At 44.2% G+C, this 16317-nt stretch overlaps 1 protein-coding gene across 3 annotated transcripts in view; it reads right to left on the bottom strand.

The window, feature by feature from the left end:
- Nucleotides 1-1974: 1974 nt before the first annotated feature.
- Nucleotides 1975-16317, bottom strand: part of LOC138951790 (protein phosphatase 1 regulatory subunit 14C-like) — a 73294-nt gene continuing 58951 nt past the window's right edge. For all 3 annotated transcript variants that reach the window (XM_070323340.1, XM_070323341.1, XM_070323342.1), the window contains 2 exons: nt 9008-9049; nt 1975-8030 (listed from right to left, as the gene is read on the bottom strand). In XM_070323340.1, the coding sequence (XP_070179441.1) occupies nt 7989-8030; nt 9008-9049 (84 nt within the window). In that variant the 3' untranslated portion in view covers nt 1975-7988. The remainder of the gene's footprint in view (nt 8031-9007; nt 9050-16317) is intronic.

Genomic DNA, 16317 nt, shown 5'->3' on the forward strand with positions numbered 1-16317 from the left:
GTTTTTATTACACTTTGTTTGGAAAGTTTTGTGCCTTTTTCTTTAATTGTATTTGCACACACTGTCAACTTCACACAGATCCTGGATCTTGTTAAGGCCTGTAGTTCTGAACATCTTTTAGTTATGCTTGAAATGGTATCTGAAGAACTGTAAACTACACTCTTTATCAATTTTGTCACTTATTTCCCTCAAGTTAACAATACGTTTATAACTATGCACATTTTCATCACTGAGAAAGGCAATTGTACCGGCAATCTATCACACCTCATGTTCATGTGGTAGTCTCTCAAATGAGGAAGAGTATCCAATAAATCAATGAGACTGAAATATGCACTTAACAATTTTATAAGTGTGAAAGTAATGTTCAATACAATTTTTGGTTAAAATCCAAACCGCCTTTTATATACTGTTCAAAAAAAGAAACGCATAGCTTGTAATATTTGGTTAATTTAGTTATATGGCTACAAGGATATCCACCAAACTGCAGAAAATGTTTATCTGGTCGTCGACCTTTCGTCCATTGCCACAAGTGAGCTCTGCACGTGACGCATGCGTTATCAGTGGCTACAATGTCAAAATTGCTCATTTGGCATGACCACTCGTCATGCTTCAGTGTAATCTCGTGAAACTCGGGGAATATTGAGCTCTCACCATGTCTTCCAAAACCCATACAAGCGGATTGTTCGCCACAAAGAAATCAGACGACAATTCAGCGACGAAAGATGGCCCGATTGAGCAGAGAAGACCGCCAAATTGCATTGGGTCGTTTACAAGCAGGCCAAAGTCAAAGTGCAATCGCCAGGCACTTCCACGTGTCCCAGAGCACCATCAGTAGACTGTGGGTCAGGTTTCAAGCCACTGGCTCCGTTGCTGACTTGCCACGAGCGGGAAGACCAAGGGCGACAACTGCTGCTCACGACCGCTTCATACGGCTCCGCCACCTCCGGAATCGTTTCCTGTCGGCCTCATCTTCTGTCCAGGCTCTCCCCGGGCCACACCGATTATCGGACCAGACCGTGCGGAACCGCCTGCATGAAGCTGGTTTGAGAGCTCGCAGACCTCACAGAGGAGCTGTCCTCACCCGCCGCCATCGCCAGAACCGAGTGCAGTGGGGCAACCAGCACCTTCGCTGGACCGTCCGGAATCACTGGAGACACGTGTGGTTCAGCGACGAGTCCTACTTCCTGCTCCAGCGACATGATGGTCGGAGGAGGGTCTACCGGAGAGTAAACGAACGTTACGCGCCCAACTGTGTGGATGAGGCACCCGTTCATGGTGGTGGAGGCGTCATGGTGTGGGGGGCGATCAATACCGCTGGAAGGAGCACCCTGGTGCACGTCCAAGGGAGCATAACTGCCCAGCGATACGTGGAGGAAATTGTGCGCCCACACGCCCTTCCTCTTCTGGCTGACCAGGATGCCATATTCCAGCAGGACAACGCTCGCCCGCACACAGCACGACTCACCACCCAGTTCCTCACCGACCACCATGTCCAGGTGCTTCCCTGGCCATCCATGTCGCCAGACATGAACCCGATAGAACACCTCTGGGATGAATTGGACAGACGTGTGCGCAGGCGAGAAGAAGCGCCGGCAAATCGCCGCGATCTATTGCAGGCACTTCAGGAGGAGTGGGACACCATCCCACAGCAAGATATCCGGCATCTGATCCAGTCCATGCCCAGAAGGTGCCGGGCAGTTGTTGCTGCTCAAGGCAGTCACACCCCCTACTGACTTGACAGCCTCGGCACCCAATCGTATTGATTGACTGATTGATTTGAAGATGCAAATGAACTGTGTGTGCATTCAACTGTGTCCATACCAAATTTCAAACAAATAATCTAAATATTGGATTTTCTGTTATTTTTTTCGAAAAATAAAACAAATTTGGCAAGTAGCAACTATGCGTTTCTTTTTTTGAACAGTATAGTATGACAAGTCTGCGGCCATTCACATATCAACAGCAACACATCAATATCTGACACAATTTATTGGCAACTGTTATATCCCACAATTGTTGACACAGGTCTACTTGTAATATGAACATGGAGAATAAATGTCAATCCTTGGCAGCTTTATATGTGTACATTTGGCACACAGGTACGTGTCACATGCAAATTTTGTCAATATTTCGCTTGTCAAAGCTGATTAAAAACATAAACACAATAACACAAGAACTCGCGCAGTGTTAAAAAGTAAATCTGTTAAAAAAAAAATTTGAGAATTCCATCACCCTAACAGTTCTTTTCATGTTTGTTTGTAAAACTGGTTGAACAAATTTCACTTAAAAAAGGGGGGACAAAACTGTTTTCCAAAATCCCATTAAAAATGTCTTCATTCTTCATCCAACATCCCCATGAAACAATCCCGTCTAAGTAATAAAATGAAAAAAACATGCATATCAAAATCATTGCCATAAAACATAAGTATGATTTAATATGGTAAGATGTACTCCATAAGCCACCTCACCAGTAAACACAACAGGCTGATTTTGTACTACGAGCTCCTGTTAACATCTTGTGTACCGTGAGAGATGGGGAAATAAAACATTATTCAGAGCAGAACTGTTCCATTTCAGCTAAAACAAGTAGGTTTGTTTTGTTAATTTTTCACCATAAAGTGCTCATGTAAGAATTATTCTCGAGATCAGTGCATGGTAACTAAAAACTGAACATGATTACAATGATTGCCCTTGGCAAGAATGCCCGATCTTCGCATCTTGTCACGAGAATATGCTTCAAAAAATTCTGTCAAGTTTTCCAGATAAAAAAAAAAAGAAGAAACATAATATAAGAAATGGAAAATACAAGATAACGACAATAGAGAAGGGGGAACACGTTTAACTATGAGACACACAGCCTTGTTGCCATATTTGTTGCTCTCATACTGGAAAGTTCCGTCTTCGTACCTTCGTAGAGCTCAGCATCAAATATATACAGTGTCAAATCGATGCCCAGCTCATGATTTACATACACCACATGATTCAGCAGTCTCATGCCAAAAAACTAAAATTCTTATGACTTAATACTAACAAAGTCCACACCTGATTGAAAAGCAGTTGCAATATCACGAATGGAAGGGTATGTTAAAAATAAATCGCCCCCAAAAACTATGTTGAACAGTTACTAGATTAAAAAAATTGCAAGCCAAGATAAAAAGGAAGTAATGTATTTATGAGCAAAGCACAAAACATGGACGGTTACAAAAAGTCTTGGCTCAAAAGGCTTCAGCAATGTAAAATGGATATCAACGCAAGGCCACCTTGCTGTGTAAATCATGGGAATTAATTGGCTAACTAAACACTTAATTTTCACTGCGATCAAAATCTCCGACGAAAAAACACAAAAAAGACGGTTCTTCCTTGATTACAACTTGTTTTTAATTCAAAGCACTCTAACAGAGGTACCACAAATGTTCAGTAGGCTTTTTTTCTATCTTGACAAACCGTTCTTCTCAAAATGTCTTTCTCCAAAAGAGGATAAACACAGAGGAGCCTTTTCTGTTCTGACCTCTTACGTATACAAGATTCACTGCCAGCATGAATGTGAAATAAATGGAAGCCATTCAAAACTACTACTACATACACACACAGCACACACACAGGAGAACATTGAATGTAAACACATTATAAACAATTGAAATGAGAGGTGGTGAATTTTGTACCTAAATACTTGAGACACACTCAAACATATCAAAACCCAAATATTCTGACACAACTGCCACCTAAAATCGATCGCACAAAATCATAAGTTACATGCACCTTGACTTAGCAGCTTCCAAAATGCACACAAAAATGATTAAATATGTAAAAAAGAATGATAACGAACAGACAGGGATTTTCTTTATTTGTGCTTCAGGCACAACAAAATTCTTGCTACTGAAAAAAAAGACAGCGCAAACTACACACTCAATAATAAAATGGTCTTTTCTCACTGACCAAAGACGATAGTACAAACTGATAGTCAAGAAAAAAAAGTCTTGTTCTTTACATTGCTATTATAATGATTGTTGAAACAGAAAGGGCAGTATTATTTACAATGGACTTTCATGTGTTTACTTTCCTCAACACTCGTGCAAAATAAAATAAAACTAAGACGCATAACATGATAAAAACAACACAACAGTAACATTTCATAGCTCTCTCTCTCTCTCTCTCTCTCTCTCTCTCTCTCTCTCTCTCTCTCTCTCTCTCTCTCTCTCTCTCTCTCTCTCTCTCTCTCTCTCTCTCTCTCTCTCTCTCTCTCTCTCTCTCTCTCTCTCTCTCTCTCTCTCTCTCTCTCTCTCTCTCTCTCTCTCTCTCTCACACACACACACACACACACACACACACACACACACACACACACACACACACACACACCCCACACACACACACACACACACACACACACACACACACACAAATACAAATCAATCAAAACTGTGTAGACATTACACACGCTCATCCAGTCATTTTTGAGCATACCTTGAACAGCAGTTTTCGACACAACCCTGGCACAAAACTTCCCAAAGAAGAGTTCATTTCTTTTCCACAATACACTTAAAATTGAATGAGAGGTAATATTGTTTAAAATGCTTTACACACTGTATGAATACAGTTCAGACGAATGAAGCGACACCCAGTTTGACGCTGTACATTTTCTGTGACACAATCAGGCGTGGAGCTATGTACAAAGTGCACAAAACTAGGGGAAAAACAGGACAGTTTTATCACTACAGACAAAAAAATGTTGAAAGTCTCACACATGCACGCTCAAGTGAAATTTCAAATGTTCACACAAAAAAACGGAGTCTTGTCTGTTATACTTCTGCTACATAGGAGACAATTTGTCACACCGTGAAGTTCAGCCTTTTCTTTCTTTTCCTTTATTTGGTGTTTAACGTCGTTTTCAACCGTTCAAGGTTATATCGCGACGGGGAAAGGGGGGAGATGGGATAGAGCCACTTGTTAATTGTTTCTTGTTCACAAAAGCACTAATCAAAAAATTGCTCCAGGGGCTTGCAACGTAGTACAATATATGACCTTTTTAAATTTCTTGAACACATAATTCACTCCAAGTCTAACTCAGCAATCACCACAATGATAAATGGCTAATTGAACCCAAAAAAATGTCTTAACTGTACAGTACAGGAGGCGAAGTCAGTGTAGCAATGATGACATAAACACACACAAATCTAGGAATCGTCTAGCTACCACCAAAGAAATGCAGTGCAGATCAAGAAAATGTGACACTAAAATCCATTCCTGAGCAAATCAAAAGTAAAGCTATGTCACATGACACAAGATTGCCTGCCAGAGGAAGAAAGATTTGCAGAGGCAATAGGCAATCAATTCAACGCATGCCATCCAACTTGCCTTTATTATTTGAATTTATAAGGATTTCTATGTCGCTCAAAGAGAAATCATTGTTCAAGACAATAGGCAATAAACATCTGAAGGTTCCGAGGAATATATGTTGACCAGTTTGTGTTAGCTGCATTAAGAGCGATTACTTCCCTTTGGTTATTTGATATAAATGACCCAAATTAAATGACTGAAATAGGGACGTAAGCGCTCTAAATGCATACAACATGTGCAACAAGAGTTAAGTTATGCGGAACCAATCACCTGGCACCTGACAGAATAACGAGCATTGAAATGAACAAGCCACTTTCATCCTCATTCTCTTTTGTTTAAGATTCTGACTAAAACATGGCCCAAAATAGACCATGGGTTGATATTTCAATGATCAATTGAAGGAAACTTTAGAATAGGCATGTAGTAGTTTCCTCTATGATCTTGAACTGAAGGATGATATGGAGTTTGTTTTCTCTCTTTTATGGTCATTGGTGTTGTTGTTGAGGTTTTTGTTATGGGTTGAGGGTGGAAGAGTGAGTGTGTGGCTGGGGTGGAAATGTGGGGGAGGATGGGCAAAACCTATCTACGCCTAGTGGACAGATCCAAAATAATCCTTGACACACAAATCTCCCGACAATCATCACAAACAGCATTTTCTCATATAGTTTTGAAGAGGATTTCAAGAAAAAGATGTTTTGCCACACAGTCACGAGCATAGGAACACTAAACAACAAATGGCACAGAAATGTTGTCAAGAAAAATCTTGTAATCTACTTATTGTTAATTATCAAGATTGTGGTGGTTTTATTGTGTTTTTTTGTGGGGAGGGGGGGGTTAAGCAATAGCATGCCTCTTGCTTTAATTCCGTGTCAAAAATGTTCACTCTTTTTTATGCATAAAACATCACAAAATCATTCTTTAACCAACCTATGAATGTCCTCCCTTGATGACACACTTGCAGCATGTTCTAGGTTTGCCTTGTTACTCCTATAAGCAATGAAAGCACAGGTCTTGGCATATACCCTTTCCACATGTGTAACCAAATCCACTCTCATGGTATAGTCAGCAGTGACGCACATGAATGCAACATTGCAAAACAAAAATGGAAGGCTCTGGTTCATCGTGGATTTTCTTTATAAAAAGAAAAACAAAAGGAAATGTTATTTAGCTGCAGATCTCATAAACACGGTAACAAAATATTGTTTTCTCTACTCATCAAGAAAACAAACAAGAAGGGCAAAGCCCATACGACTCACATGCTTGACCTTGACATGACATTGACCTTCAGGGTCAAGGTCAAATAACTAAACCTAGCAATGACATCATACACTAAGAACTGCTTTACACATTTTTCCTACCAAAATACATGACTGTGACCTTGACCCAAGGTCAAGGTCATCCAAGGTCATGCAACACAAAGCTGTTAATTCAAGACATAGGAAGTACAATGGTGCTTATTGGCTCTTTCTACCATGAGATATGGTCACTTTTAGTGGTTCACTACCTTATTTTGGTCACATTTCATAAGGGTCAAAGTGACCTTGACCTTGATCATATGTGACCAAATGTATCTCATGATGAAAGCATAACATGTGCCCCACATAATTTTTAAGTTTGAAACAGTTATCTTCCATAGTTCAGGGTCAAGGTCACTTCAAAATATGTATACAATCCAACTTTGAAGAGCTCCTGTGACCTTGACCTTGAAGCAAGGTAAACCAAACTGGTATCAAAAGATGGGGCTTACTTTGCCCTATATATCATATATAGGTGAGGTATTGAATCTCAAAAACTTCAGAGAAAATGGGAAAAATGTGAAAAATAGCTGTTTTTTAGACAACATTTATGGCCCCTGCGACCTTGACCTTGAAGCAAGGTCAAGATGCTATGTATGTTTTTTGGGGCCTTGTCATCATACACCATCTTGCCAAATTTGGTACTGATAGACTGAATAGTGTCCAAGAAATATCCAACGTTAAAGTTTTCCGGACGGCCGGACGACTTGGGTGAGTACATAGACTCACTTTTGCTTCGCATGTGAGTCAAAAAAGGAAACAGAACCTGAAAAATAGGCCCTGAAATAAGGAAGTGCACCAGAACTCAAACAGCACACATACATGCACACACAGTCACTGACACCATTCACTGACACCATTCACTGACACCATTCACTGACACCATTCACTGACACCATTCACTGACACCATTCACTGACACCATTCACTCTTTCACTCTCTCATCAAAGCCACCCACATCTTTAAACTAACCTAAGAGACCAGTATTTCGTAGACACATCTCCAGCAAAATCCAGCCTGTCTAAAAAGCACACTCCTGTGCAAACAGGTAGTATCATAACTCTTAAATTCCACCCAACCACGTTTTCACACTCTAACAGTACTCATTCCACTGGATTCTCCAATGAACGGGGATCCAGAGTACACTAGAAATAAAGGGAACTTTGCATGGCGTTTCTTAAAGCCCTCTAACATGCTGCTGATCATCGATTCAGGCCGCAGCCACGCATGCACGCGTAGAGATGAGATAAAACATGTGAGTTAGCTGCGCTTGGTGACGACGGAACGCACTTGGATGATGTGCCAAGGGGATGAAGCAGAGAAACGAAGCCGTCTGCTCGGGGCCGTCTTGCAGTATTATAATGTCTTCGCCCTCTTCAGCAACTCGTCCACAAATTTCTGAAATGCAGAAGGGAAACTGTTAACCAGGGTGGAAAGTTTGCTTCAGGAAATCTTGATTTTAAAGACTATTTCCTGGCACATTTCATGATTCCTAAAACAACCAAGACAGGAAAATGTGTGCAAAATCTTGACATAATCAATCAATCAATCAATCAATGAAGCTTATATCGCGCATATTCCGTGGGTACAGTTCTAGGCGCTCTGCAGTGATGCCGTGTGAGATGAAATTTTATACGGCCAGTAGATTGCAGCCATGTCGGCGCATATTTACCTTTCACGGCCTTATTCCAAGTCACACGGGTATAGTAGACAATTATTAACTGTGCCTAAGCAATTTTGCCAGGAAAGACCCTTTTGTCAATCGTGGGATCTTTAACGTGCACACCCAATGTAGTATACACGGGGGGTGGTTCGGACACCGAAGAGAGTCTGCACACAAAGTTGACTCTGTGAAATAAATTTCCGCCGAACCTGGGATCGAACTCGCGCTGACAGCGGCCAACTGAATACAAATCCAGCGCGCTACCAACTGAGCTATATCCCCGCCCAATTAGGGTCACCTGAATCTAAGACAACTTCTTCCGATTTTGAAATTTCTAAATTTGTATACATTAACTGGTAAATGTCTACTACTCGCATTCTTTTAAATCTGTTGCCATGGCAATGTGCCTGCATACTCACAGGTCACAGGTGCATGTGGGACTGGATGAGTAGAAGACAGGTAGTAAGTTTCTCTACAAATAGTGCACATTTGCAGCAAGGATCTACAGGCTTGGCTTTCAATACCACGCAACCCAATGGTTGTTGATTTTGCCTTTTATGTTGTGTGTGTTATAAAACTTTAGCATTATCACCTGATTTACTTCTCAAGACAACAGCACCTGAGCAAATATTCTGATAAAAAAAAGCTTCTAAATGGCAGTCAATACCACTAAAGATATTGACTTTCTTCAATTAAATGAGGTAATACTTACATGGACCTCTTCTTGTGACAATTTGGCACCTGCTACCTGATCCTGCAACATAGAAAGAAGGAAAAAAAGGTGTGAGAACAGCAAAATGCAGCGACCTTCCGCATTTACCCGATAAAACTTTTCTTTCAATCATTTTCTCCCCTTGTAACCACAGTAGTGTTTACTGTAGTGTTCGTCCTTGTAGTCTGTATTAATGTTAGTCACAATACTGTGCACGTGTGTCTCTTACCGTAAGCCTGTCCACAGCTATTACATTTTCCAAACAACGCCGTGTCACCAGAGTTCCAGGCCGCCGCGGTTATCGCGCGCAGTCATTGTTAATTACAGTAAATAGTTAAGAAAAGTTCCAGGCATGAAGAACCGTGAGAAAGACCTCACTTTCACAGAATCCACCGTCAAAGAAAGACGTGTTTTATTTTGCTCTGTGCTTCCTGACTAAGGTATGTTGTGGATTATTTCATTTTGTTACTTTTTATCGTTATGCGATTATAAGTGTATGATGTATGAAACAGCGGATATTTTCCTAATGTTATTTTGTAAAAGCATGATGTAATTCTTATACTTGATCTGCAATTTGTGACGCTAGATATTATGGTTCTGCCATCGGAATGTGGATTAAGTATGGCCAATCTTTGCTTTGTTTTGAGTCTGTCTGTCAGTAGCTAAGCATAGTTAAGAATGACAGTTTTATTGTTAGAAGAACAAAGTAGTGCGTTATCTTTCTTCGTGGAGAAAGGCAGAAAAAACTATGTAATGATGCGACGGAAAGTGTTTGTCCTTTTGTGAGAAATATGTAATGTGTAATATGTAACTGAATGAAAGATTAATACGAGGATCATATTGGTTGTCATGGTTGTAAACTTGAGATCAGAAAAAATGCCATTGAACGATGTACTCGGAAAGTTAGTGATTGATGAAAGAACTAACAGATATATGAGTAAATGAGTCTTTGGACTCTATGAGACTTTAATCCTTTTTCGGATAAGTTGTGTCTCATTCTGATGGACAATTACGTTCCATTGTGTGCGAATTGGAATTGATTTAGACTTGTGTTCCTTATGTTTTGGATCCAATTAATGAAGTCTAATCCATAAGCATATTAACAGAAGATAGCGTATACTCCAAACTGTAAGATTGGCAGTGAGTTCGCTTGTGGTTCTAGTTCATTTGGGCGATGTTCTGATAAAATGTTGTTAACCAGTGGGCAGTGTTTTGATCCGATGACTGTTAATCAAAGTGTGTTGTCAAAATAAGATATTTGTTCTGATGTTCGTTTTGAATGATGTTGGTTATGTTTTCTAGCCGTGTAATTGATTGCATTTGAATGTTTGTTGATTTCAGGATGCACATGCTGGCTAGAGTCCTTTTCTTTTCCTAATTCTTTTCTTTTTCCTTTAGTCCTTTTCCTTTCTTTCCTTATTTCTATATTTTCCTTTTAGTAATTCTTAGTAACGTGAAAGTTAATGTCAATCTAGTTTTAGAAGAAGAGAATAAACGTCAAAATTACAACAACTGTTCTTTTACGAGTTTGTGACGGACGAGTCCAACCCTGTGAAACCCAGATTGTGAGAAGGGGTTTACATTTTCTGGCGCCCAATAAGGGACTAGTCTGTCAACAACAAAAAAACAAAAAAATCAGTAGTATAGGACTCTAGCCAGTCCAGCCCAGTGGAGTCATCATGTCCACGACGGAGAATACCGGCGCTGGTGCAGGTGACGGAGAGGGTGCTGCAGCTCAAATCAAGGCTCTTCAGGAGCAGATGGCGGCTATGCAGCTACGTCACGAAGAGCAGATGAGAACTCTTCATCAACAGGTGCAGACCGCAGAGACGAGGAACGTCAGAGTTAATGTCCAGCCAACCCTGAACACTCCTAAACTAAAGGTTTTCACAGGGCTCCCTCCGACCAACAACCAGGAGGTGAGCTTTGAGGAGTGGCGTCAGCAGGTGTCGCAGACTATAGATGACGACGCCATCCACGACAAGGGGGCATTCCTTCGTCGTAGCCTGCGAGGAGCTGCACTGAAGCAGGTCAACGACCTGCAAACCAACGACGCGAAAGAGGTGTTGAAACACCTGACAACACTCTTCGGGGTGATCAAGTCGCCAGAAGAGGAGTACCTCGAAATCTGCCAATTAAAGCCGAAGAAAGACCAGGCTTTGGTGGACTTTCTCCTTGTCCTCTACTCTCGGATGAACGATCTTCAAGAGCGGGGAAAGTTCCAGGCGGAAGAACTGAAACGGCGCCTGTATTACGCCTTCTCCAAGGGGTGTAACAACCCACTCCTGGCTCTTGAATGCCGGAACAAATTTGGAATACCAGGCGAGGCCACTCCGCCGTTCGAGGATCTCTATCGGTACCTTCGCCAGATACAAGATCTCGAGCCAGCGAAGGGACGGAGGGGTGGAGAGGTCAGCCACGCCAACTCAGGGGCTCACTCTGCCGAAACTACAACCCGAGGGAACAGGAATTTATACTGTTATAAGTGCGGAGAGGACTCTCATTTTTACCGCGATTGCCCAAACAAAGCAAACGCGAAACTAGTCGCGGAACGGGAAAGAGAGAAGAAGAGGAAAACAAATGAGTGGAGACAGAAGAAAGGCCTGCCTACGCTTCCGTTAAACGAGACAGGGCCACCGCTGAGGGGAACGCGGGGGCCCAGGATGCAGTCGTCACCACCCCATCATCATTGCAGTCGACCTGGCGCTTGGCTGCAGATCATCTAGAGCATGGAGGTCGTCAGCTACATCCGGTCAGGCTGAACTGTAACTTTGTGCTCGAGATTCCGCCGTCAGGGTCAGTGGACCTGAGAGGAAGTCTCGAGAGTGGAAGCAGGCCTGTCCAAGATGTTCGAGTGTTGCCTCGCTCGATGGAGTGGCTCCCTGATAACGTGGAAGTCTTGTCAGCCGGCGTTATCACCCATCCTGGTCAACGCGATTCGCAGGTGTACCTCACTCTGCGCAACACTTCCCGCAAGAACACTGCTGTGGTGACGTCACAGGACGTTCTGGCTGAGTTAGAAGTCGGAAACACGCAGGTAGCAGTTGAGGGAACATTGCAGGCTTTAATCGGACCATGCTGTGAGTCTCCTATTACGATCGATGGAGTAAAATCCACGTGCCTCATAGACAGTGGATCTCAGGTGACCGTGGTTTCTGAAGGATTCTACAGGAAGAACCTCTCACACATAGCCCTCGAACAGTTATACACTGCCCTAAACATAACTGGGGCAGGAGGTCAGACAGTGCCTTATCTAGGGGTCGTGAGAGTGAAAGTACGACTTCCAGAGAAAGTAGCGGGAACAGACAGTAAAGTGGAAACACTGGCAGTAGTGTGCCCGGATACGAGGGTGTCAGCGAAAATTCCGATCATTGTTGGGACCAACACTCTACGGACATTTGCGAGGTCCTGCGAACGTCAGAGTGGAAAGTATTGGCAAACAACACTACCAATACGCTGTGAGGTCGCTTTTGCCTACAGGGAAGCGTCGAACAATGTGAGTGGAAGGCTGTGCCCTGTGCGACTGTTAGGTCATGATGTCGTCATTCCGCCGCATTCAGCTGTCGACGTCAGAGGGATCGTCCGCCAAGGGGTGTCGAGCACCAGGAGTATGGTTCTCGTTCAAGAGCCGACTGTGGACGAGCTACCCCCTGGTCTTGCTGTGTTGAGTGGTAGGGCGCAGACTACCAATCTCCCTCGCGTTAAAGTGACACTCGTAAATAACACTGACAATACTATCACAGTGAAACGGAGGCGTGTCGTCGCAGATTTGTTCTCCATCCACACAGAGTATTCCCTCTCTGCCGTGGTGGAGGAGCTGAACAAGAGTGGAGGTGAACCGTCCAGCAAGCAGCCAGCCGAGGATTCCGAGGAGATGACGTCAAAGCAGAGGACTGAGTTAGCGTCTCGTTTCCGTTTTGGTGAAGACGTTGACGCATCTTGGAAGGAAGACTTCTCCAAACGACTCCTGGACTATAGTGATGTGTTCAGCCAAAAGGAGTTTGACATTGGCAGAGTTAACATTGAACATGACATCGACCTGACGCCAGGCCCGCCGATTCGGGAAAGGCCCAGGCCGATTCCAGCCCAAGATCTGGAGGAAGTCCGACAGCACATCCAGTCGCTGTTAGACGCAAACATCATTAGTCCGTCTACATCGCCGTACGCTAGTCCAATTGTGCTTGTTCGGAAAAAGAACGGAGGTCTAAGGATGTGTGTAGACTATCGAAAGATTAACGCTCGTACCGTTCGTGACAGTTACGCACTTCCGAAAATTGAAGACCTTTTCATGACTCTGAGTGGGGCCCGATATTTTACTTCGGTAGACCTTTCAAAGGCCTACTACCAGGTTCCTCTCAGTGAAAGGGCAAAAAAGATATCAGCCTTCACCACACCATTCGGACTTTTTGAGTTTGAGAGACTCAGTTTCGGACTTGTGAATGCACCAATGACCTTCCAGCGTCTGATGGAACAGTGTTTTCAGGACATGAATTTGTCGGAACTGATTATCTTTCTTGATGATGTGTTAGTGCATGCCAAATCACTAGAAGAATTAGAGGAGAAGACAATGAGCGTGTTGGAACGAATGCGAAAGTTTGGTTTGAAGCTTGACCCTGATAAATGTATTTTTTGTGTGAAAGAAGTGTGTCACTTAGGGTTTCTGATTTCTGCGGACGGGATTAGACCCGACCCTAGCAAGACCCAAGCCCTGACAACATGGCCCACACCCAAAACGGTGAAAGACGTCAAGTCCTTCATTGGATTTGCTGGTTATTACCGCCGGTGGGTCCCAGGATTCTCAAGGCTTGTCAAACCGCTGAATGACCTGACGGCAGGGTACATCCCGAGGAAAAGCCAGAAGCAGGGCGGCAAAAAGGGGACCCTGACACTTTCGTCATTAATCAGTCATCTGTGGAGAGAGGAGCATCAGACCGCCTTTGAGGAGGTCATACGCCAGTTGACGTCAGCACCTCTCCTGGGCATCGCGGACAGAGGAAAGCCATTCACTCTTCACTGCGACGCCAGCGGGACTGGGCTGGGTGCTGTCCTCTACCAAGAACAAGGACAGGAAACCAAGGTCATTGCCTACGCAAGCCGAGGACTCAACAAGACGGAGGCGAACTATCCAGCGCACAAACGAGAGTTCCTCGCACTTAAGTGGGCAATGACAGACAAATTTCACGATTACATTCTCGGATCGAAGGTCACAGTAGTCACGGACAACAATCCACTCTGCTATCTCCTCAAGAACGCCAAACTTGACGCCACCAGCCATCGTTGGTTGTCAGCACTGTCCCTGTACGACTTCGACCTCAAGTACAAGCGAGGATCGACTCATGTGGATGCGGACGGCTTGTCCAGAAGACCACAGGCACCTCCGGAGGAAGATGAAGAGTACAGGGAAACCGTTGAGAAGATAAAGTTCTTGACGGATCGAGCGCAGCAGTTTGAAGACCAGGTGACTCTCTCCCAGCCTGTGGTAAACGCCATCATGACTGCAAAAGGGGTAAGAACTACAGTCGGGTCATACAACCACTGTTTCACCCGACAACGCCCAGTCAAGACGGTAAAGAAAGACACAGGGCAGCTGGACTTCACTCCAGCCGCCGAGATCGTCACCAAAGATCCCACCGCAATACCCGACGATGTCTTGGATCCCGAACCGCCGGTTAAAGCTGAAAAGCAACAGACGATCACGGAACAAGAATGGCAACGATTCCAGTCATCAGATCCGAACATCAAAGCTGTCATCGACAGCATGACGAAAAACCAAGGCATGGAAAAAACTAGGAACCCAGAGCTAAAGGTGTACTCTCGTGAGATGAAGAGACTAACTCTGAAGAACGGAGTTCTGTACAGGAAAACGGAAATCAATGGGTCGACACGTCTACAACTTGTCGTTCCGAAATCACATCGGAAGGCAGCGATGAAGGGTGTTCACGAAGACCTGTACCACACTCACTTCGAGGACGCCATTCGTCAAGCTAGGCTACGTTTTTTCTGGCCTTTCATGGCTTCAGACGTCGAGAGGAAGATCAAGAGGTGCGAAAGATGTATCAGGCGAGGTGCAGCTGCACAGAAAGCTCCTATGTCTACGATCGTAACCTCTTCGCCAATGGAGCTTTTGTCCATTGACTATCTGACCATCGACATGCAGGGCCAAAAGCAGAACATACTGGTCGTCATGGACCATTTCACCAAGTTCGGACAAGCCATCTGGACTAAAGATCAGACAGCCAAGACAGTTGCCAAGGCTCTATGGGAACAGTTTTTCATGGTGTATGGATTTCCCTCGCGTATCTTGTCGGACCAAGGGAGAGACTTTGAATCCAATTTGATCAAGGAGCTGTGCAACTTGCTGGGGATCGACAAGTGCCGTACGACGCCGTACCACCCGGCCGGGAATCCAGTGGAGAGGTGGAACCGGACACTACTCAACATGCTCCGCAGTTTGGAAGATCATCAGAAGCCAACCTGGCGGAAGCATTTGAGGTCCTGCGTCCACGCCTACAATTCCTGTACTCATCAGAGTACAGGATACAGCCCACATTATCTTTTCTTCGGCCGACATCCAAAGCTTCCCATCGACTTGGCGTTTGGGGTCGACACCGAAGAGAGGTCCGCATGTTCTCCAAGGCAATACATCAAGCAACTGAAAGAGAGTTTACGTTCCGCATACAACGCGGCCATAGAAAATATGGGAAAAATGGCCGACAGGAACAAAACTCGATACGATGTCAGAGCTCACGCCGCCGAACTGGAAATCGGGGATCACGTCCTTGTCAAGAACCTTGGACCGAAGGCAGCTTCGAAAATCGCCGACAGATGGGAGAGGGAAATTCACACCGTTGTCTCCAAGGTTGACGGCTTACCGATCTACACTGTGCAGGCAAGAGGTAGACATGCAAGGACTCTGCATCGGAACCTTTTGCTACCAATAGGAGCTCTCGGGTTCGCAGAGCCACAAGATCCGCCATTGCCGCGTCAGCGTCGCTATCGTCCAGAGGAACGCATGCCTGAAGCCGACAACACGGAGGAAGAAGGTGATGACCTTCCACCCCTAGACGTTGTGGTAGAAATACCAATCGACAGAAGACTACGTCCAGAAGCTCAAGAATTCCACCCTGAAGAGGAGACAGAGGTTGCTCCCGAGGAAGAGGAGAACGAGCCGGATGTTCTGAGTAATCCTGGGGCTGGGGTAATCGACGAGGAAGTCGGTGATGACCTTGCGAGCTCGGATGAGGAACAAAATCCAGTAAGACGTTCAGCGAGAACAAGAAAACCAGTCGAAAGATATGGTCTCCAACACC

This window comes from Littorina saxatilis, linkage group LG17 (assembly GCF_037325665.1).
Source record: "Littorina saxatilis isolate snail1 linkage group LG17, US_GU_Lsax_2.0, whole genome shotgun sequence".
Classification (NCBI taxonomy): domain Eukaryota; kingdom Metazoa; phylum Mollusca; class Gastropoda; order Littorinimorpha; family Littorinidae; genus Littorina; species Littorina saxatilis.